The following is a 23,290-nucleotide window of genomic DNA, read 5'->3' as shown; positions in this document are numbered from 1 at the left end:
ATCACGTATATCATCGTTCCGAACTCGATCCATTCTTGTGTGATCACAAATCCATCGCAACATACGTATTTCTGCAACACTCAGTGTTGAACATGTTGAATCTTTGTAGGCCAACATTCTGCTCCATATAACATAGCCGGTCCAATCGTCGTTCTATAGAACTTGCCTTTTAGATTTTGTGGTACCCTCTTGTCACAGAGAATGTCAGAAGCTTGTCGCCACTTGATCCACCTGGCTTTGATTCTATGGCTAACGTCCGCATCAATATCTCCATCCCTCTGTAGCATCGATCGCAGATACCGAAAAATATCCTTCTTAGGCACTACTTGACTTTCCAAACTCACATCTCTCTCCTCCTGTACAACTCTGCCAAAGTCGCATCTCATGTATTCGGTTTTAGTTCTGTTTAATCTAAAACCTTTAGACTCAAGGGTCTACCGCCATAACTCTAGTTTCCTATTTACTCTCGTCTGGCTTTCGTCCACTGACACTACATTATCAGCGAACAACATACACCAAGGAATATGCCCTTAAATGTTCCTGGTAACCTCATTCATTACCAAGGCAAAGAGATACGGGCTTAAGGCTGACCCTTGATGAAGTCAAATTTTAATCGAGAAGTAATCTATGTTACCATCGTTATGTAAAAAACACTATCAAATTTTCACTGCGTTTATGTAAAAACAACATATACAAGTGTTCAAATAAGTACACTATCAAATTAAACATATCTAATTGAAGAATTTAATGAAACTAACTTGATATTATGTTATTGTATTTTTTATATAATTGTTCAAAGTTAATAAAAATTGACTTTAATTTGAATAAAGCTAATATAAATTATATTTAAAACAGAGAGTGTAGATCATATTGACATATTTAATTTCTCGATGATACAACTATCTTATCCACCTACTTTTCCCTGTACTGACTGGGTCTGCCTATAGCACGGTCGGGTATTCCAGGGCCGGCTGACAGCCGGGTGTTGAACGCCACATGCTCACTTGATTGGGAAAAAAAAAAGAGAATCGAGCGTTTTTCATCCAAGCATCACTCGATTCCATGACCCTGTTGTTGTAAAAAAGAGAAGGTTTCGTCCACCGGTGGCGTTTCGCGCACGCGCGCGGCTCTTTGCCTACATGACCCTGTCTATGTGTTGTGTTGTCGTTCGACTCCTCGGTTCCTTCCGAATTTTCTCCGTTTCCGAGCCTTGTCGTTACCGCAACCTGGATATGGCATGATTCAATACAACGCCAGGTTGGAGACACCCTTCCGCAGGCACGACGACGCGTTGTCGGTCTCTTTGTCCTCCTGCAAGCGCGACAACAAGGCAGTTAAGGGCGTGATTGGTTCACGTTGGAACTCAGTCAGGCACGTATCTACTTGCCTGTCTCTCGAGTGCCAGGCTCCTAACATGCAAGCACTATTTGTTTGGATGGTTAGAGACAGGGCAAAGGCACAGAGCACACAACTGTTTGGATGCATGCGTGAAGCAAGTTTTTGGCTGGACGACTTAGGAAACCGCACTCCATACACACGAGTCACGAGATGCGCCCGCGCGAGCCTGGCCCGGAGAAAACGGATTCTGATTTCGTTCCTCCCCAGCCAGGCCAAGCAGCCGCTTTTGCATGCGCGCAATCAGGCCCACCGCCCAAGCTGCTGCACAGGCATCCAAACACCCAAAACCAGCATCCCATGGGCTGATGGGCCAGGCCGGGGTCTCATTCGGGCAACTAATCACGCCCTCACTCGCTACAAACGACAGGACGGTCTGCATCGGTTACCGGCCCAGCTGATGATTTTTCATCGCTGGAATCCCTAACGTCGCGGTTTGAGAACCAAACAAATGCATTGCTAAGTATATTGCTACTGAACATTGTCATCAAATAGCGTGGTTTCGATTTAATTATCAGCAGAAGAATGTCTTAGATAATTTCTGGGGTTAAAATCATCGTGAAACAAAAGCATTGAAAACGTCGTTTGTAGCTAAACACACATGCAAACTACAATCATCATGGTGTTAATTTTTTTCCCGACGCACGGGCACAATGCTAGTGTAATGTAATTTCTAGGATCATATGACTGAAAGTAGCAATCAGTATACATATAAAAGTAGTCTAGCTCTCGTCGATATATTTCTATTGGGCCGCCTAGCTTGCTGTCAACAGTACACATGTAACCAAAAATCAACACTTGGGGTACGGTATCCTCCTTTCTTTGCCCAGTTGTTAGCAGTAGGCAGTAGCTAGCATCACCTGCAGTTGCAGAAACAATGGAGAGAAGCCAATACAAGTATCCAGGATGCAACTAACAGCTAGCTTTTGCAGTAGCTGAGCACAAGGAAGCTCGCATCCTCACCTGGCGCTGCTCTTGTTATCCCTAGAAGCGTCGACCTGACCACATCCTCCTCTCACGGCGATGGCCGCAGCATCCGGTGCCGGCCTCCTGCCACCACCGTTGGCCGTTGTCGTAGTACACACCGGCATGCCACGGTAGGCCAACGTGGTGTGCATTGCCGCCGGAGCTGCCGGTGCATGATGAGGTCTCGCCGCCGTCAAAAGTCCATTGCCCCCACACGGAGGTGTGCCGTTGATGGCGCTGGCGCTGTGCAGGAGCGCGCCGCCAGTAGTGCTGCAGGCACTCGACCAACAGAGCAGCAGCTGCTGCTGCTCGGCCAGCTGCCTTCGCAGCGCGGCGTTCTCGGCGCGCAGCACGGCGTTGTCGCGGCGCAGGCAGGAGACCTCGCGGTAGCATCCGTCCGAGGGGTCGCGCTCCCGCCACCGGGCCTCCCAGGTGAGCGTCTCGGCGGCGCGGCGGCGGGCGGCGTCGCTGGCGTTGGCCTTGATGAGCTTGGTGAGGTTGGCCACCCCGAAGACGAGGTGCAGCGCGCGGAAGTCGTTCATCCTGTGCGCCGGGAAGTAGGTGGCCAGCTCGCAGTTGGGCTCGCACTTGCGCCGCTGGTGCTTGCACACCGCGCACGCGCCGCGGCCACCGTTGCCGCCGCCGGTCATCCCCGCGCTGCAAGTGCAGGTGGAGGGGAGGGAGAGAGAGCTGCCTGCGTAGGCATGTGCATGCATATATGGAGTCCTTGGGACAAGAAGGGAAATACAAGACAGTAAGGTGAAAGGAGGGTCACTGCTTTCTAGGTTGCTCACAGCAAGAGTTCAGGGGCATGGAAACTTCTAATTTGTTGTATTATTGGACAACAAATACCCTGCCAGGTCAGAAAATGAAAAGGTTATGCCATCTCCATATCTACTGGAGCAGCACAACACGTATGAACATACAGCAGTGTCACACACATATGTCGCCTCATAACTGAAAAATAATTTGCAGGCAAATGTATTGTCTATTAAGAGAAGATACAAAGCCAGTTGAAACATTTACTTGTGTTCTCAACTTTATGTGTTAGCAGCAGGCAAATGCAATGCAAGATTACATTCATCCGTGGTTGCCACCAACGAGTAGCACATATACATATATAGTGCGATTTAATTTCTTTCTTACACTGTATTATTCTCTGAGGTTGTCCATATGGATCAACCACTAGAAATTTAGGACCTGTTTGGTAGGGCTCCAGCTTCTCCAAAAATAGCTCCGGTTTCGACTCTTATAAAGGAGCAGATTCTCTTAGAGAGCTGAAGCCATTTTTTTTTACCGTTTGGCAAAACAGCTTCTCCGGATGGCAAAAGGAGTAAAAAGTCCATAGTACCCTTTTTTCTATTTTCTCTTTTCTTTTTTTTAATACTTTTCCTACCTTATCCAATTGCTTGCGGTTGCAACCACACGCCCGCAACGCGAGTACGCACGCGTCTTCAACCTCTGGAGCGACCGAGCGACTGGAGGCCGCACGCTCATCCCGCCGCCGCCGGCGCATGGGAGTACGCCCGGCCATGGGCCACCAGCGCCACGCTGCCCTCCCCCACGCTAGCTCCTCCTCCGCGCGCCCTCTGTCCCGCACCTGCCCGCGCTCCTCCGCCCACAGCGCCGCGCCGTAGACTCCGGCTGTCCGGTCCTGGCCACGCCCGTCTTCGCCACGAGCGTCGGCGCCCACGCCGGGGGCAAATTCGCCCAGGGCCCCACGATCTGAGCACGGAGCCGGGTGAAGCTCGATTTTTTGGCTCCCATCGACCGATCTCGCACCAGAGAGCGCAATATGCGGGGCTCCTTCGTCGGAGCACCTGCCTCTGTACCCGTTTGGCTGTGGGAGCTAAAAAACAGCTCCAGGATCTGGTTGAGAATCCCTACCAAAGGGGCTCTTAGATCTAATATGAGCACCATAGAATAGGTGGGCATGGCACAACAAGTGTCACCAAATAATGGGGGCAACAAGGAATCCTACTTTGTTGCACCAAAGCCAAATTGCTTACTCATGCATATGTTGATGTTGTTGCCTTGCCACCTTCAACCCCATGGACCCCTTTCAAGTTCAAGATTCTTTGTTTGCCCAAGCCGCTCAATTTCGCTAAGCTTCAGTTTTAGATCTTCCAATTCTTTAGCTAAACTCTCTTCCCTTTTTTTGACAGAGGCCTTGCCTTTGTTTTAATTCCTTGATATCAGTCAAAACAGCTGTTAAGCTAAATTAGCACTTCTAAATTGAAAGGAAAAATTAACAAACAACCATTGTCCGTGGAATTGAATACATGGAATTGAATAAAAGGATGATTATGAATTATGAATACATAATAATAATGCATGCAAGCTGCTTGTGACGATCAACATTAACTAGTTGTGCGTAGGCTTATATATCATGCCAATGCCATGCACACACACAGAAACGAAGGCACGAAGCCTAGAGCTCCGCGGTGAGGCCTTCCACCTCGAGCAGAAACTTCTCCATGGCGTCCTTGGGCAGGCAGACGGGCACCACAATGCACTCCTCCCCCTTGCCGTTCTTGGCCCGCGAGAAGTAGTTGGTGACGCCGGGGAGCGGCCCTTCGCCGCCCTTGGCCGGCCCGCCGTAGACGGCCTCGCCCCAGCCGAAGTCGACGCTCTTGAACCCGGCGTGGCTGACGTCCGACACGATGTACGTCCTGGACAGCGCGAACAGCGGCCGCCCCGTGAGCACCATCAGGTCCGCCACCGACAGCAGGTAGTCGTACGTGACCGCCGACTTGGCCTTCCTCACCAGGTCCAGCGCGAACCCGAGGTCCCCGCCACAGAGCTCCCCGGCGGTGGTGGCCGCGACGGAGTAGGCGAAGGCGTTCCCGTAGAATCCCTCGGGGAGCGGGATCTCGGGCCGCCCGCGCGCATTCACGATGAACGACAGCCGCACCTCCTCGTCCGGCGCGTACTCCAGCGCGGCGGTCCGGCTGCGCCAGATGCACGCGGCGACGAGCTCGAAGCGGGAGCAGCGCATGCCGGGCGGCGCGCGCTGGCGCAGCCCCGCGATCTCCCGGGGACCGAAGAAGAAGGGCACGCGCACCATGTCACCCGGGGGAGTCGTCATCATCCTGTCGGTCTCGGCCCCGCCCGCGGGCTCGCGGTACTCGAGGTGCGGGTACGACGGCCGCGGCTGCTGACGCGCCATGAACATCTCCCTGCCCCAGGACGGCGTCACCGACGGCAGCGCCTCGGTGGCCCCGCGCGCGAACTCGCATATGGCCTTCTCAAACTGCATGGCGCCCGGCGCGTCCACCACGCAGTGGCAGATCCGCTGCCCGAAGATGAAGCCTCCGCACTTGAGCCTCGTCACCTGGACGTAGAGCAACGGGCGGTCGACGACGGGCTCGACCCCGGCGACGGTGGTGCTCTCGAGTATGAACTGCTCGAAGCACGGGAACGGCGGGCACTTGACGTCCCCGAAGTCATCGGCGGTGAGGTCAGCGTCGGCCTCGGCCAACATGACGCCCTGCGCGGCGCAGTCGACGACGAGCTTCCTCCCTGCCTCCTCGCGGAGGCGACCGGCGAGCGGGTAGTAGAGGACGAGTGCCCTGGCCAGCGCCTCGCGGACGACCCTGGCCGGGTCCTGCCCCGCCTTGGCCGGGTTGGCGCGGTACAGGTGGATGCCGGAGCTGTAGAACCGCATGCCCTCGGCGTCATCGATGTCCGACAGCAGCTTCGTCTCCCGTGGCGTCGGCGCCGACGGCCGCACCAGCACCGGCTCCCCGCGGCGCACCGTGAACGGAGGCAGTGACGACGCCATCTATCGGAGCGCGCGACTGATCGAATGCGAGCACGCGCACGGCACAGGCAGTCAGGCAAAGGCAGAGGCAGAGAGCAGAGGCGTGTCACGTGTGCACGGAGTACAATCTTGTTCGTGATAGCTAGCTGTGGTGCATGCTGTGGAGCGAGCTGGTGGTCCTTTTTATAGCAACTGGGAGTAAAGGAAGGTGGGGTTGGCTGCCGGGAAAGAAAGAATGCATGGGAGATGGGACAGTCCCCCGTCAGCGTCACAATATCACCTCGTGTACTGTCTCCAAACGTAAAATATAGAATGCTTGTCATCAATCAAATTTCTCCAATTTTATTAAATTTACAAAAAAAATAGAATCTGTCTATCTGACGACCGAGTGTTTTGGGAGCTCCTAGCACCTGTTTTTTCCATGCATTTTACACTATCTTTTAACTATATTTACACTGTCTTATTACTATATTTACACTAATTTTACAGTGTAATTTATTAAACAGAGTGACGTAATTTGGGATAACATAACTTATTATAGATCTCAGACAAATATATACAATTTTTTCAAAAATATTTACAAATTATTTCTATGCAATGCAGATATCAAAGAAATATATGCTAAATTGTGCACAAATGTCATCAAATTCTTCACAAATTCTTCACATATTCCACAGCAGACAACCATCCAACCAGAGCACGGATAGAGAGCGGGCGAGCAGGGGCAGAGGGAGCCGCGGTGGTGGCGGCGGAGGGCCGACGGCGGCGGCGCGGGGGTGACCTGGGGAGCCGTAGCGGAGGGAACAAGGTTGGGCGTTGGGGCCGAAGGGGATGACGACAACGACACGGGGGGCGACCTGGGGGGACGCAGCCAAGGGGAGAAGGACGGGCGCCAGGGCCGGAGGGGATGATGACGGCGGTGCGGGGGCGATCACCGGGGCTAGGAGAGGGTGCGTCGGTGCGGGGACCGGCGGGCAGAGGAGCACTCGCGGTCACGGGCGAATGCGGAACGGCGTCGAGCGAAGAGCCGCGGCCTGAAAAAAATCGGGTGCTGGAACCGGTCAAAACAACCGAGTGTCCTGTGGCATTTCTCAAAAAAATATATACCAATACCAAGAACAAGTATTACTAAATCCCGGAAAGCAGTGGCGGAGCATGGCATCAAACAAAGAATGGACTAGTTCAAGATATTTCTGACCTAACCTACATACGAACTGTTCTTATCTTTTTCATGACAAGATAAGAGTCTAGCTGAATTGGTTGGTTGGAAGAGGTGGTAATGCGCCGAACCATCCAAGTTTAAATCCTCTCTTGGCTTAAATCTGGGTGATTATTATTTTCTCTTTTTAATGAAAGAACACCTTGCTCCTCCTAAGTTGGATCATGTTTTTTATTATGAAATTCTCCATGAAATGTATTTTGATACTGTATTTATTTGGTATTATAATTGTTTTATATTTTTATATAAACTAGGTCTTTTAACTTAGTACAAAAAAATGATATATTCTGGAGCCGAGAGAGTATATTCCAACGCTAGAGCTAGCTATAGCTGTATGCCATCAAATTGACGGTATTGCAGTTACAGGGCCAGAACTGCAGGGCATTAATTCGCCGGAGCTGATAACGCCATGCGTTTGGAACGAAAGTAGAAACTCGGCAGAGGGTGTAGAAACTATGGTCAATAACTAGTCAAATTATGTACAAGCTTCGGGTATAAAACGTGCATCAATATATTTGTATTTAGAGTGCGTCCAAGGTGATATTGCTTCTTTTAGCAAATAATAATATATTGTAATTGAAACACTACCGGAAACGTCAAATTTGCCGAGTGTTTTTAGGTTTGTCGAGTGTAATTCCTCGGGCACTCGGCGAACAAGTTCTTTGCCGAGTGCTGCGCTAAAAACACTCGACAAAAAAAACACTCGGCAAAGCTGAGGTTTACCGAGTGTCAAAAAAACACTCGACAAAGAGAGGGTTTGTCGAGTGTTTTATTTTTTACACTCGGCAAAGAAATAAAAGCTTTTTTTTGGAAAAAAAGTAGAAGAAAAAAATGAAAAAAAACTTTACCGAGTGTCCAGATCTAGGACACTCGGCAAATAAAAAAACTAACTTAATTAACGTCGCGCCCGCGCCCTCTCTCCTCCTCCCTTCCCAGAACTGCCCGCGCCCTCTCTCTCCTCCTCCACGCCCTCTCTCTCCTCCTCCCTCCCCAGAACCGCCCGCGCCCTCTCTCTCCTCCTCCCTCCCGGCGGATCTCCGGTGCCGCCGCGCCCGCGCCCTCTCTCCTCCTCCCTCCCCAGATCCGCCCGCACCCCCTCTCTCCTCCTCCCTCCCTAGATCCACCCGCGCCCTCTCTCTCCTCCTCCCTCCCGGCAAATCTCCAGCGCCGCCGTGCCCGCGCCCTCTGCTCTCTCTCTCTCTCTCTCTCTCTCTCTCGGGATGGAGGTCTGCTCCGGCGGCGCGTCTCCCAGTGCGCAGAGGTCTGCTCCGGCGGCGCTCCGACGGTGGATCTAGTGCGCCCCAGCGAGGAGCATCCTGGATCCCGCGTGGAGCAGCCCGGATCCGGCAGGCGCGAGCGAGGTGGAGAGGGAGGTGAGGAGAGAGGCGCCGGCTGAGTGAGTTGGGAGGGGATGAGTGACCCTGAAACCCTAATGCTAGGTATATATAGGCCTGATTGAGATGAAACGGGGCGCGCGATGGGCCTCGGCTATTAACAGAGGCGGGCTTTATAGCTGTCCGCCTCCAGAAATTGATTTATGGAGGCGATTATCTTAAGACGTCCGCCTTCAAAAATAGACCATTTTTTGAGGTGGTTGTCTTAAGATGACCACCTCCGTAAATCCATTTACGGAGGCGGTTATTTTTTTGATCGCCTCCGTAAATCGATTTTACGAGGCGGGCAATTTCCGTAAATGAAAACGACCGCCTCCGTTAATCGGCCGGCATTTTTGGAGACGGTTGATTTTTATGACCGTCTCGGTTAATGTTTGGCCACCGCTTTACAAAATCATTTGTGTAGAAGTGTACGCATTTCAGCATCTCACTACAGCAGACGCGTGCTTTGCCGAGTGCAATTGCACTCGGCAAAGAAGGCTTTGCACTCGGCAAAGCCTTTGCCGAGTGATGCACTCGACAAAGAGCTGTCGGCATATCCCTTCACGGCAAAGACTTCTTTGCCGAGTGCCGCGTGTCGGGCACTCGCAAAGGATTTCCCGAGTGCCACGACGGCACTCGGTAAAGAAAAGCCGCTGTGACGGCCAGGTCACGGTGACGGCCCCTTTGCCGAGTGCCACGCGTCGGCACTCGGCAAAGAAATATGTTTTTAAAAAAAAAATGCTTTGCCGAGTGCCTGCATCTAGCACTCGGCAAAGCTTGTTTTCTTTTTTTGGATTTTCTTTGCCGAGTGCTGTAGGTAGGCACTCGGCAAAGCAATTTTTTTTTAATTTTCTTTGCCGAGTGCCTTGCCCATGGCACTCGGCAAAGCTGGGAAGCTTAGTGTCCCAAATTCCCAGCTTTGCCAAGTGTCATGGTCATGACACTCGGCAAAGAAGTGAAAAAATTCAGTTTTTTTTTTTGTTTTTAGTCTTCCATCGTTGCAAACAAGATATACATCATATATATATATATATATATATATATATATATATATATATATATATATATATATATATATATATATATATAACACAACTATATATCACACAAATGTATATCACAATCCACCACAAACACAAACATAGCATACAAGTATCACAATCTCGACTCCCAAGTCCAAAGTCCAAACACACAAGCATAGTTCACAAAGTTCACAAGTGCATTATATCACAACGGCTACCATTTGAAGCTCACGGCGACGGTCCGGGTTGGGATGACCCAACGTGCGATCCCGACGACCCTCCGAGGTGGTTCGACGCCACCCTCGATTGATGCTGCATAAAATAGAAGAGATTACACATGAGCGACAAGAGAAGAGATAAATATGCAAGATAAATATCCGCCACTACCACCACCACCACCACATCACCGCCATCACCAACACTTCACCACCACCACCACCACACCACCACCACCACCACGTCACCACCATGACCACCACCACACCACCACCACCACCATGAGCACCACAACACCGTGACCACCACCACCACCACCACTAGGTTTCTCTAGGTTTCACTAGGTTTCTCTAAGTTTCAGCATAGAAAGTAAAACTTCGTACTTATACTCACCGGGGTAGAATCAGGACGTTGTGGAGGTGGATTTGGAGCAAGCAACGTCTGTAGGATCGCCCAACCTTGTTGCTGGCCAATTTGCTGCATGAACTTGATCATCTCGGCCATCTGCTGCTGATCTTGCTCCCGCTGGGCCTCCAAAGCCTATAGCCTCTGCCGCTTGGCCTCCCGCTCGGCCTGTAGTTCCTGCACCTAGGCCTACAGCATTTGACCCCAATGTTTCAATAATGTATAGGTAAGGTATATAAAAGTCAAAGAACAAAGAATGAAACATGAATGCTTACCTAGAGTGCCGACACCGCGGTCGGCCGTTGGCGTATGGGCACGCTTGAGCTCGTGCTCGCTGCTCGGAGCTGGTGGAGAGTAGTAGAGGCCGTGTCGAGGACGCCGTCGCCAATCCAGAACCGCCCATGCTTCTTGCCTTGCCCCACCCTCATCACGAGCTGAGGATCAAGGCGCTCCTCGGTTCTCGGATCGTAGCTCGGCCCATGGACTGACCTTGCTGCCTCCATGTACAAAGAGAGGCGGGTGTGGACGCTGGAGTTGGTGTACGCCCCAAGCGGGGCATCTAGGTCATACTCGATGTCGGCCATTGCCTTGCCCATGTGAGCCAGAGCATATGCCTTGAGTTGACCAACCGACTGGCCACCGTGTGCATCCGACTACGAGAAAGACAACAACATGTGGTTAGAAATGATGCAGAATTGAGCGCGGCTAGATTAGAGCAATGGCGGAGACTTACATATGCCTTTGCATATTTGCTGAGGCTACGGCTACCCTGATGGTGAGGTACACCTGGCATCTGCAAATGCCTGTCGTGGGCCTCCTCGTGCTTCTTCTGCCAGTCCCCGTCCAACCAGGTGTCCACAATATATTCCCAGCAATCTAGGTGGGTGGCGCACTAGCTTGGAATCGCCTACAGGACATCAAGTAGACGACATATCAGAAGATCAAATTAGGCATACTTAATCTCAAAAGAAATAAATATTCATGTTTTGTATTTACCTGTATGTACTGCTCCCTTGTCAGCGCCATCCGTCTTGCCTCCTCTTTGTTGACACGCCTGAGTAGGAACTTGGCGTTGTAGTCTATGTGGGCCTAGAGGCGGGACTCGTAGTGCAAGTCCGTGACACGCCTTTTACAGGAAGCGTAAGCCACCTGATACGCACTTTCCTCCTATCCCTCCTGGATTCTGAAGAAGTCCTGCATAAAGACACGAGGTATCCATTATTTTATTTCAAAAATGTCCAATGAATGCGAGGAATTGAGGAATGTAGTGCAAGAAAGACTTACCCACAACTCCCTAATCACCCAACCTGCCTTGTTTCTACAGAGGATGCCATTATGATCTGGAGCATCCTGCACGAGGGCATAGTGGTCGAACATCCAGGCCGGCTCCCAATCCTGATCTCCTTTCCTAACCAGGCCAGGGAAGTGTTCCTTGCACATAAGTCCCAGGATGCCATTCACATTGCGTGCCGGGGCTGCCAGGTCCACAAGCACCCAGTTCCTGCACAAGTGGTCCACAATAGTTATTAGTTGTTATTATGATTTTTTGACATATCAAATGAAGAACATATGAAGTTACTTACTTATCGCCCTCGGGTGCAATCAGTGGGCGCCTCTCAATAGGTATCGGTCGCTTCGGGAGCTTTGCAGGACCTCGCTGGTAGGGCTTTGACATACCAGAGGAAGTGGAACCCCCTACCATCGCCGCCTCCTCGTCCTCTATCGCTGGAACCGCCTCCTCGTCCTCCGTCCGTGGACCCCCGTCCCCATCCACCGTGTGCTGAAGGTCGTCGTCGCGCATAGAGTCACGTGAGGAGCTACGCCCATGGTCAGTCAACAGCTCCCGCCTAGGCCTGCCTCTCGACCTCCTCGGCCTCTCTGACGCCTCTGCCTCCTCAGCCGCCGCCATGTCCCTCCGGTTGGCATAAACCGAGGGGCAGCTCCTCCTAGTGGGCCCCATCACCTGCAATTAAAAAGAGTAAACCGGTAAGTACAGATAAACAAGACGTACTTAGTAAGAGATGCAAAATAAAGAAAATGTAATTACAAAATAACATAGTATTACATGTATTTCTAATATTCTTCATGATCGGGATTATCTGGACGATAGGTATCGTCATCACTATCAAGATTGTCCAAATCCTCAACAGCCTCATCCTCATTGTTGTCATTGCCTAGTCATAGTCCGTCAAGCATTTCCAAGTCCTTCAGATCATGCACCTCATTTGCAGCGTCCTCGTCTGCTTCCATTTTGATCTCTCCGGTTAAGTCTATCTCAAGCATCCCTGGTAGCCCCTCTTCTTGTTGATAGAACTCTCCGTCATGCGTGTTTGGGTTCAAGTTGTAATCATCAGGGTTTGGGAGAGGTAATCTACCGTGTGGTGATACCTTGTGCACAATATACCAACCCTGAAGACCTGGGTTGGTTTTGCAAGCATATGGACAATAATAAACTCGTGTGGCTTGTTGAGCCACAATATAGACATCTTCTTCTAGATAGAAGAAATCCTGTCGAGTTTTGACTATCCCAAGTTGATGGGACTTTCTCGATACTACAGGATCAAACCACTGGCATTTGAATATGACAGGATTAAGTGCTTTGGAACCATAGTAGTTGAGCTCGTATATTTCTTTAAATGTCCCATAATACTCCTCCTGATCAGTGCCGGGCGTAAATACTCCGGTATTCGTGGTCCTTGGATTGGGACGACTCTGCTCGTACCTTGTTGTGTGGAAGCGATATCTATTCATGTCATAAGCGTTAAATGACAAGACCTTATAGTCAAAGCCATTGGCCACCTGTCGTAATTCAGCACTTATAGACACATCCCTTTGGCACTGCAAGTTCAAGCAGGAGAGAAATGAAATCAGGCAACTTGGAACATCAAACTTAGTAAGAGCTAAGTTGGCCGGTACCTTTTTTTGGAACCATGTAATGAAATCAGGCGAACCATGTTGAAGAAGGGTCTCTAGTTCATGGTCAGAAGGTGGCCTTGAATGATGCCAGGATTCATCAAAAAATTCCCTGCACCGACAAGGAACAATATTGTTGGATGTACAAAAGTTATGGAGTATGTAACAAGTTCGTTGAGAACTTACCCTAGATATGTTTCCACTTCGTCAAGGTTGGTTAACACGTAGAGTATGATCTTGCGCCACTCTTCATAGCTCAAGGTCTTTGTGGTCGCTCCACTTGCTCTCCCACATGGCCCTTTGAAAAGGCTAAGGGTCGATTCATTTTCGTCCTCGTTGTACTGAGCGGGTGGATTATGTACACTAGGAAGGTTCTCATTATAGTATGTTGTTGTGAAGTTTGACACCTCCTCATGAATGAATGCCTTAGCAATGGAAGCCTCAATCCTGCCTTTGTTTCCACATTTCTTGCGAATAGTCTTTAGACACCTCTCGATTGGATAGCACCAACGGTTCTGCACGGGCCCCCCCATTCGTGCCTCGGACGGGAGGTGCAAAATCAAATGTTGCATCGACAAGAAAAATCTAGGTGGAAAGATCTTCTCCAACTTACAGAGCAACAGAGGTGCCACTTTTTCCAACTCCTCAACCACTTTCACAGATACCTCCTTGGCACAAAGCTGGCGGAAGAAAAAGCTCAACTTTGCCAACACCTTCCAGACATTCTCAGGGACGTAGCCTCGAACCATCGATGGAAGAAGCCGCTCAATCCATATGTGGTAGTCATGACTCTTCATCCCTAAGACTCGGCCAGTCTCTGGGTTCGCTCCCCTCCTCAGATTCGCTGCATACCCATCCAGGAACTTTAATGTCTGCATCCATTATATCACTTCCGTCCTGTGCTTCTTTTCTAAGATGTAATCGGCCTTAGGCCTTTTCCATGGCTTGCCATCTCTTGGAGGCAGCATCTCTAGCTTTGGTCTATTGCATAGCGTTGCCAGGTCCACTCTGGCCTTAGGGTTGTCCTTTGTCTTGTCAGGAATGTTCATGAGTGTTGCCCAAAGTGCTTTGGCGACATTCTTCTCAGTGTGCATTACATCTATACTATGTGGAAGGAGAAAGTCATCAAAATAGGGAAGCCTCTCCAAGCCCAACTTATGAGTCCACATATGTTTGACACCATATCCTACAAAGCAATCTTTCTTTGGATTATCTTTCTTTCAACTATCTTTCTGTGGATTGGCCACGAGAGCATCTATCTGAGTATGAACCTGGGCACCAGTCATCTTCTGAGGTTCAGGGTCGGTCACCTTGACACCTTTTGTGAAGTTCTTGGTGTCTTGTCTGAATGCATGGTTAAGAGGGAGGAACTATCGATGCTTGTCGAACGACGAAAACTTGCCATCCTTCTTCAACCAAATGAACTCCAGAGTTGTCTTGCATACCGGGCATGGGAACTTTCTGTGGACACACCAGGCGCTGAATATCCCATACGCCAGGAAGTCATGCATGGAGTACTGGTACCAAACATACATTTTGAAGTTTTTTTTGTAGCTCGGTCGTAAGTCCATACCCCTTCATTCCAAGCACTGATCAATTCATCATAAATAGGCTCCATGTACACACCCATTTTGTTTCCTGGGTGTCCAGGAATTATCAACGTCAAGAATATGTTTTGCCGTTGAAGGAGGACCCCCGGGGGGGGGGGGGGGGGGGGAGATTGAGGGGGATAGCGAACACGGGCCAACAAGTGTATGGGGCCGACATCATTCCATAAGGATTGAACCCATCAGTTGCTAGCGCAACACGTACATTATGGGCCTCAAGATCTTTGTCATGATGCTTGCGATTAAAGCTTTTCCATGCTTCACCATCAGCTGGATGTACCATCTTGTCAGGATTGTATCGAATGCCATTCTTGTGCCAGGTCATCTGTTTCACGGACTCCTCAGTCATGAATAGTCATTGGAGCCTCAGTATGATCAGAAGGTGTCGTAGGACTTTCATGGGGATCTCAAGCTGCTCCTTCTGGCCATCACCTTTGTCTACCTCCACATACCTAGAGGATTTACACTTTGGACAGTACTTTGCATCCTTATGATCTTTCCTAAATAAGACGCACCCCTTTAGACAATAATGTATCTGCTCATACGGCATCTTAAGTGCACGAAGGAGTCTCTATGACTCGTAGAAGCTACTCGGCAGAATATGACCCTCCGGAAGGAGCCCACCAATAACTGCCAACATACCATCGAAGCAGGCTCGACTCATGTTGTACTAGGACTTCAACCCCATTAGGCGTCCAATGGCATCCAGTTGAGAAACCGTTGCCTTCTCGTGTAGGAGCTTCTGTGCCGAAGACAACATTTGGTAGAATGCCTTTCCGGTTGGCTCTGGCTCCTCCTCCTCATCCTCCTTCTCCTCCTCCTCCTCCGTAGGTCTTTTAGCGAACGTTGCTTCGTGAAAGTCACCTAACCATCCTGCTACCCCGCCATCAGCATCCAACACCTCCAAGCGTGGTCTCACCACCTCCTCTCTAGTACGATGGGCTTCACCATGGAACACCCACCGGGTATAGTTTGGCATAAATCCATACTTGCAAAGATGTTCCCCCATGATCTTCCTTGTTTTTCTTTTCCTGTTTCCGCATTCGCTACAGGGACAGAATGTGTCTCTCGCTCCATTAGCTGCCTTGCCAAATGCTTGGTTCAAGAAACCCTCGGTCTTGTCCATCCATTCAGGGGTGATTTCAGCCTGACTTGGGCGGCCCGTGTACATCCACTCACGGTTATCCATCCTCTAGCATATACATGAGCGAGTAATATAACCACCAATTGCATCTGAACGGCGTGCCTATTGTCTAATGGGTGAGGATAGGTCCTAATCCCACCCACGGATGTGTAGATGAGGTTAGTTTACATGCTCTACTCCGATCCGAGACATAATTTCGGCAGCACCTCCTCGCTGTTCTCCCGATACACGTCCTGGAAGGGAGAGTGTGTATCCGAAGAACAACAGGGAGGTGGTGCCAAAACTCTGTCTCGGATCAAAGTAGAACATGGAAACTACCCCATCTATGCATCCACGGGCTGTCCAAAAAAGTGGACAATCTGAAATAGATACGGTCTTAGATATGTATCTGTTTCGAACGGGAGACGCCTAACTAGGTTACACCGATCTACGACAACGATAAGGAAGAGAGGTTATTTATACCTAGGGTGGCAGTGGAGTCAGGCTAGCAGGGCAGTGGCGAGGCGACGCTGTGCAGGTAGGACCGCAGCGCCGACGAAGACGATCGGGGTCGCCTACGTACTCTGGGTCCCCTCCGATGGGTCCTACTCTACAAAAGAAGAATTATAATACTATAAGTTAAAAATTTTGGCAGAACCTCCCCTGTACGGGGAGGTTTCCAAAACCTGCAAGAAAAAAACCGGCACAATGGCCGACAGCATATATATGGCACGAAGGCCCACACATCCACGTACGGCACGAAGGCCCACACATCCACATACGGCACGAAGGCCATCAATGACATACAAGGCACGAAGGCCGACAACCGGGGGGGCTTTATACCTTGGGTGGCGGTAGAGTCAGGCGATGCAGTGCTGGGGTCACCTTCGTCTCTAGCGAGGGGCGGGGACGACGGCGGGGACGAACGGCGAGGGGCGTGGCCGGCGGTCGAGGCTCCTCCTCCTCCCTTCTCCTTCTCCTCCCTTCTCCATCTTCCATCTCCCTTCTCCTCTCCTCCACCTCCCTTCTCTCCTCTACTCCCCTGCTCCTCCTCCCCTCCACTCCGGTGGTTCAGGGGGGGGGGGGGGGGGGGGTAGCCGGGATAGGGCACCACCGGTGGGTCTGCGTTCGGCAGCGGAGCGGGGCCGACTGCGGCGGAGGTCGGGCGGCGGCGTGGCGGGGCCGGGGCGGGGCGGCGCACCACCGGATGGGGAGGGCAGACCTAGGCGCGGGCCGGCCACGGCGGAGGTCCGGCGGCGCCGGTGGTCCGCGGCGGCAGGCGGGGCCGGGGCGCGCAGCTGTCAGAGGGAGAGTGGGAGCGGGCCGGCCGGCCCGCTAGGGTTAAGTGGGGCGGCCCTTTGCCGAGTGCCGAGATGCGGGCACTCGGCAAAGAAATTCAGGGGTTCTTTTAATCCGCAAGATGAAAAAAAATCTGAATATTCTTTGCCGAGTGCTACAAGCCTAGCACTCGGCAAAGAGGTTCCTTTGCCGAGTGCCAATTCTGACACTCGGCAAAGTATTTTTTTTTGTTTTCAAATTTTTTCTGTGGCATTTATACAGTACCTTGAAGCACATGTTCCAATTTGGAACTTTTCTATGACTTTTTGGTATATTTTTTAAATTTTTTATGTTTACTTGAATTTTTCTCGAAAAAGTAGATTTGAACTGCAGGTGCATGAAATATTGGAATTTAGCGATTCAAAAAATGGTATTCATGTTTTTGAGTGTATTTTTGAGGCCGTGTGCAGGGATATTCGTGAAATTTTGAACATCTGTTTCACGAAACATGACCACCAACTTGTTAAAAAAGTGTTTTTTAATTATATAAAATGCAAACGAAGTTCAAAAATCACGAAACTTGTCGAGGTGTCGTGTCATCGCATGTAGAGGCTGTGGTAAAAAATTAGAAGTTTCCGAGCAAGTTGTGACGTACGATGCCTAAAACCCAGACATCTCCACAAATTTAGAAGTTTCCGAGCAAGTTGTGACATACGATGCCTAAAACCCAGACATCTCCACATGTCACAGCGCATGGAATGACAATGTACTTGTGAGCTTGCCATAGACGTCAGAGTGTATGTAGGGGACGCCCTCGCTATAGCTCAGGCGATCTCCTCCTCAAGGAGTTGCTTCTCAGGGAGATCCCCTCGAAGGTTTAATTACATAGCAATAGAGACCGACAAGAGAGATAGAGTGAGACCACACAAGAGTGAGGCAGAGATGGCAGTGTGCGAGACCGTGAGAGGGAAAGCGGGCACAGAGGTAGAGGTGGTATGGTCAAGAATGGAGAATGGGTAATGTTACCAATCTCTAAGAATTGGTGACCATATAAATGTTATGCAACCAAACAAAAAAGAGCAATTACCACTAGTATAGAAAACTTAATGGAGGCGTGCATTGCAACTGCCTCCAATCAAAGGTCACGGGTAATCCAACCTTTTTTGAGGTGGTTGCAATGCCCGTCTCGGTTAATCAATTAATGGAGGCGGTCGCATTAAGCTGCCTGCCTCCATTAATCGATTAAAAATTTAAAATAAAAAACGAGCGAGCCCACCATCGAGCCCAATCGAGCCCATCACCGGTGCCACCGCCACCACATCCGTCGGAGGAGGGCCCGCCGAATCTGGGCGCGGCCCCGCCGGATCTAGGTGTGGCCCCGCTGGATTTGGGCGTGGCCGGCCGGATCTGGGCACGGCCCCGCGCAACCGCCGTGGCAGAGGAAGGGAGGGAGCCGCCACCATGGCAGAGCGCTGCAAGGGAGGGAGCCACCGCCATGGGAGAGAGAGAGGGAGGCACAGCAGGGCGACCTCGACCTGGATCCGGCCAACCTTCGCCTGGATCCGGCCGACCTCAACCTCCCCGCTGTCGCTGCCACCGCCGGGACTCCATCGCCGGGCCTCCACCGCCTCCACCCTGTTGCTCCCATCGCACACGCCGCCGCCGGCCAAGGGCGCGCGGCCCACCACCGCAAGGCGCCCTGGTGCGAGCCCCCTCCTGCAGACGGAGGAGAGGGAGGATGTGGAGGAGAGGGAGGAGAGGGAGCCGTGTCGTGCGCCTGGAGGAGAGGGAGGAGAGGGAGCCGCGGGCCTAGAGGGGAGGGAGCGTGCCTGGAGTGGGAGTCGCGTGCTTGGAGGAGAGGGAGGTGAGGAGAGAGGCGCCGGCTGAGTGAGTTGGGAGGGGACGAGGTACCCTGAAACCCTAATGCTAGGTATATATAGGCCCGATTGAGAGGAAACGGGGCGCGCGCTGGGCCTCGGCTATTAACAGAGGCGGGCTTTATAGCTATCCGCCTCCCGAAATTGATTTATGGAGGCGATTATCTTAAGATGGCCGCCTCCAAAAATAGACCATTTTTTGAGGTGGTTGTCTTAAGATGACCGTCTCCGAAAATCCATTTACGGAGGCGGTTATTTTTTTGACCGCCTCCGTAAATCGATTTTACGAGGCGGACAATTTCCGTAAATGAAAACGACCGCCTCCGTTAATCGGCCGGCATTTTTGGAGACGGTTGAATTTTGTGACCGTCTCGATTAATGTTTGGCCACCGCTTTGAAAAATCATTTGTGCAGTAGTGTACGCATTTCAACATCGGGTAGGCAACAAAACCGAGTTTTAAGTTCTGCAAAGTCAAAATGCAGGATAACCAAATACTGCTCAAAAGCATAAGGCTATGCTAGATTGGATATCAAACACTAGACCCTTATGTAGGCTATCACAATACAAGCTACAAATTAAACCCGTATTGAGTATCACTGCACATGTCTCTGATGCTATCTGGTTGTGCCAGTTGCTATATGGAGCTACACACCCCATTTCATCGAGCTACCATTGTTTATTATGATAATGTTAGTGCCATCATTTACCTCACTAGTAATCCGGTGTTGCACCAACCCACCAAACATGTGAAAATGGACCTCCACTTTGTTTGGGAACACGTCACCCTTGGCCACGTTGACGAGTTCATTTTCCAACAACGTCATAGTTCCTGAATACTCTTCAGCAAAGGGTTGCCTCCGTCGGTCTTCGTCGAGTTCCTGAATACACGGTGCACACATGCTCTAAATTGGTTGCGTGTATCACTACGCAAGGAAGGCCGTTGATTGATAGCTGAGCTTATTTCAAGTTTGTTATGCCTAGTCTGGTTCATACGCGACGACCATTCTAACTTCAATGGAAACTGTATTACATGCATGTCCCCCCCTAGCTTCTTCGCGCTTTTAAAAAAATAATATGTTGTAAAAGGCTTTGTTACTCCGAAATTCCAAGCAAATTATATATATATATTTTTTTGCCAGGACTAACAAAAACGCAATATCAATATCCCACAAGGCGAGTATATGTTCCTTATTTTGCTCTAGCTCTACCACCGGTTCCATAGTCTTAGATCGTATGGCGCTCGTGGATAGAAAAATATAGAGATTAGACAGGTGAAAAAGTGTGCACATGTTTGCCTTAACGAATGCGTGTTATGCACCATGAAAAATAGGGGAAAAATTTGGCGGGAACTGTCCTCATGGGACAACCATGGGCACCCCGGATTCACGACACGCCTATGTGCATGCATCGAACGTATGAGACTCTTGCTTAAATTAGGAGGAATAATTGAAAATGAAAAACTACAACTCTCATATGTTGAATGCGTTCGTATGGACACGTGTCATGAATCTAGGGTGGATGCCCATGGTTGCTTCATGAGTGTCGTCGCACTGATTTTTTTTTTTGAAAAACATGGCCCCAATCGTACACATCACCAGATCGACATTCATTGCATCGTTACAAATTATATATAAAGGCCACAAATTATATATAAAGGCGACAGTGATGACGAGCCTGCATGAAAAACAAGTTCGATTGATTGGTCGTGTATATGTATATGTAGGTCTTGTTTGAAAGGGCTATTTTTAAGGATTCTTTCTGTTTTCACTGGAAAATTACTCTAAACGCTTCCTACTACTAAACTATTTTGTAGGACTTTTCTGCATGCGCTGGGGCTATAGAGCCAGAGAGGAACCTGCAAAACGGCCGTAGCCAGTCCTTGCTTCACACGTTTTCCGCTCCGCTCGATGGACACGTGGGTCTCGCCCGGCTCGACGTAGATGGGACTGGACCGCACGAGCTGACGATGAGCGCAAGCACGACGACTCGGCCGGCCGGAGACGCGTGTCTGGCGGTCCTATTGACATTGACATTATAAGCCATGACTTATCAGTCAACGGACGATATTTATCTCTCATACCAAATCAAACCAGTCAACGGTACTTTCAGCCATGACTTATAAGCCTAACAATCCCAGACGAATTGGGCACGCCTTTCAATGTGCCTGAAAATGTATAGGCAGGCGTGTTGACCTGACCGTCAGAAGCGAGTGCAGGACAGCTGACAACAATTGGCCGTCGCCGTCCTTTCAATGTCGCCGGCACTCAGCTTTGCACCGTTCCAGGTGGGGGTCGTCGTCGGAGAGGGAGAGGCACCAACGCGGAACGAAGAAAGCGAGAGCTTGCTAGCTCAACTCATCGTGGTCAAATGTCAAATCCAACGGCGGCTATGGACTGAGACCGACTGTCCTGTAGTGCCTGGTGCCCCTCGACGGCCTCGACTCCAGTCCTCCAGCCGTCAGTTCGATCGTCGTCACAAGCAATCTCCCGTCCGAGGTCGTAGAGATTGGAGGACGGCCGGGGGGACTAGCGCCAATAGTGGTAGGTGCCTGACCCGTCACCACAAACGGCGACGGCCGGCGCACGAGATCAGCTAGCTAGCCCACGGCGCGCGGCGGCCGGGACTGCTCCGGCGGGAGGCCACCGCGGTCTGCGGCTCGCTCGCGGACGCGCGCCCCGCTTGCAATTGCAGTCCACAACCACATGGGTGCGCAGCTCACGGGCTAGTATGGTATTGGCATGGTAGTGGTTGCCTGGTTGGTGCACGACGAAGAGCCTGACCGTTCGCAGTTTGTTTTTTTTTTTATGGAAAGTTCGCCGTTTGCTTTGACGCTGACCTGACCACCTGGCGGTTCTTCAGCGCCTCCGGCCTTCGCAGCGCGTGTCCCCGACACACCTGCGACCAAGCCACCGTTGGACGCCTCCGCAGCGCGTGTCCTCGACCAGCCATCCCACGTTTTTCACCTGATCATAGAGTAAGAATGAACTAGATAGGAACTAGAACGAAGAAGATATAGCGAAAAGATTCCTCACGGTGTATGTGATTTCGAAATTTCTCTTCTATTTTTTTCGTCCATCACACCCTCTTCTCATCATCTGTGTGTCCCTCCACTCTCCAGAGCATAAGAGTCATACCCAGTTTTACTAAGAGTAATAATTCGTGTGTCCTGTGACCTGAACTTACGACCGTGATGAATTCGAGATTATGGTTCTGATGGGCTTATGTCCCGTTCGTAATCCAAAGTCACAACGCAGGCTTATACGAGTTTGAATAGCACACCTCTAACCATGTTACCGAGTCTATTTCCAAAACGTATTAGATTGAGTTCCAAAAACGTATTAGAATGTATGACACATGATATAAGTATCGTTGCAACGCATAGATATATTTGTTAATATAATATAATCTCAAAAGAGAAGGAGAAAAAATTAGTCTTACAAAATGCAGCAAACTGCAGGCTGCTGATTTCAAAGTTGTGAATCTCCCTGGGCCTGTTATGAGAGTCTGGCCCACAAAGAGCCCATTTATGGCGTCAGTCGCTTCTTCTTTGGTGTTCACCTTTTCGTCGGCTTCTTCTACCTCAAGGCTCAAGGCTCAAACGTCCTCCATCCTCCCCAGATTCGAAGCCCTACTCCGATGGCCACTCCTTTTCACTCCGACGGCATCTTCTCTACCACACTGGAAAGAACCATACATCCTTTAGTTCCGAGCTGAAAACATAATTTTTTCATGGAGTTAATTTCATTAAACATTACTCAAGTATTCTTCCATCTGGGTATGTGTGCCGGATGGACCATGTGAAATGGAGGGAGTCTTCCTGATTCCTGATGGTGGGGTGTGTACGTAATTGAAAGTTTGAAACCCGCTAATCATCACTTCACTTGGGGTTAACTGCTACTGCTAATGTCAGACTGTCAGTGACCAGCTGCTGGGCCCAGATGCGAGAAACTGAGAAAGCCCATGGGTGATCATCACTGTTCACTGATGATGTGTCGTTCTTCCTGCAACCCGGCCCGGACATGCCGAAAGCCAGCAGGGGCCCAGATCTGATGTGTCTGTGATGATTTAAAATTAAAACTAAGTAGCGCAAGACTGAAGGTCTAAAGCAAGCAAGCGAGGCGAGCAAGGA

At 50.4% G+C, this 23,290-nt stretch overlaps 2 protein-coding genes across 2 annotated transcripts; both read right to left on the bottom strand.

Moving 5' to 3' along the window:
- Window positions 1–2,354: 2,354 nt before the first annotated feature.
- Window positions 2,355–3,011, bottom strand: LOC136527052 (LOB domain-containing protein 4-like). The gene has a single exon (XM_066519663.1). It carries the CDS (start codon window positions 3,009–3,011, stop codon window positions 2,355–2,357), a length of 657 nt encoding a protein of 218 aa, XP_066375760.1.
- A 1,613-nt stretch (window positions 3,012–4,624) lies between these two features.
- LOC136529297 (benzyl alcohol O-benzoyltransferase-like) lies at window positions 4,625–6,260 on the bottom strand. The gene has a single exon (XM_066522372.1). The coding sequence runs from the start codon at window positions 6,143–6,145 to the stop codon at window positions 4,793–4,795; it is 1,353 nt and encodes a 450-aa protein (XP_066378469.1). The 5' UTR covers window positions 6,146–6,260; the 3' UTR covers window positions 4,625–4,792.
- Between the last annotated feature and the right edge of the window lie 17,030 nt (window positions 6,261–23,290).

This window comes from Miscanthus floridulus, chromosome 19 (genome assembly GCF_019320115.1).
Source record: "Miscanthus floridulus cultivar M001 chromosome 19, ASM1932011v1, whole genome shotgun sequence".
In the NCBI taxonomy this organism is placed as follows: Eukaryota; Viridiplantae; Streptophyta; class Magnoliopsida; order Poales; family Poaceae; genus Miscanthus; species Miscanthus floridulus.
The sequence above is the reverse complement of the archived record's forward strand: the minus strand, read 5'-3'. Positions and strand labels throughout refer to the sequence as shown.

Excerpts from the sequence above, each read along its gene's own strand:
- LOC136527052 (XM_066519663.1), bottom strand. The coding sequence starts at position 3,011 with ATGACCGGCGGCGGCAACGGTGGCCGCGGCGCGTGCGCGGTGTGCAAG.
- LOC136529297 (XM_066522372.1), bottom strand. The coding sequence starts at position 6,145 with ATGGCGTCGTCACTGCCTCCGTTCACGGTGCGCCGCGGGGAGCCGGTG.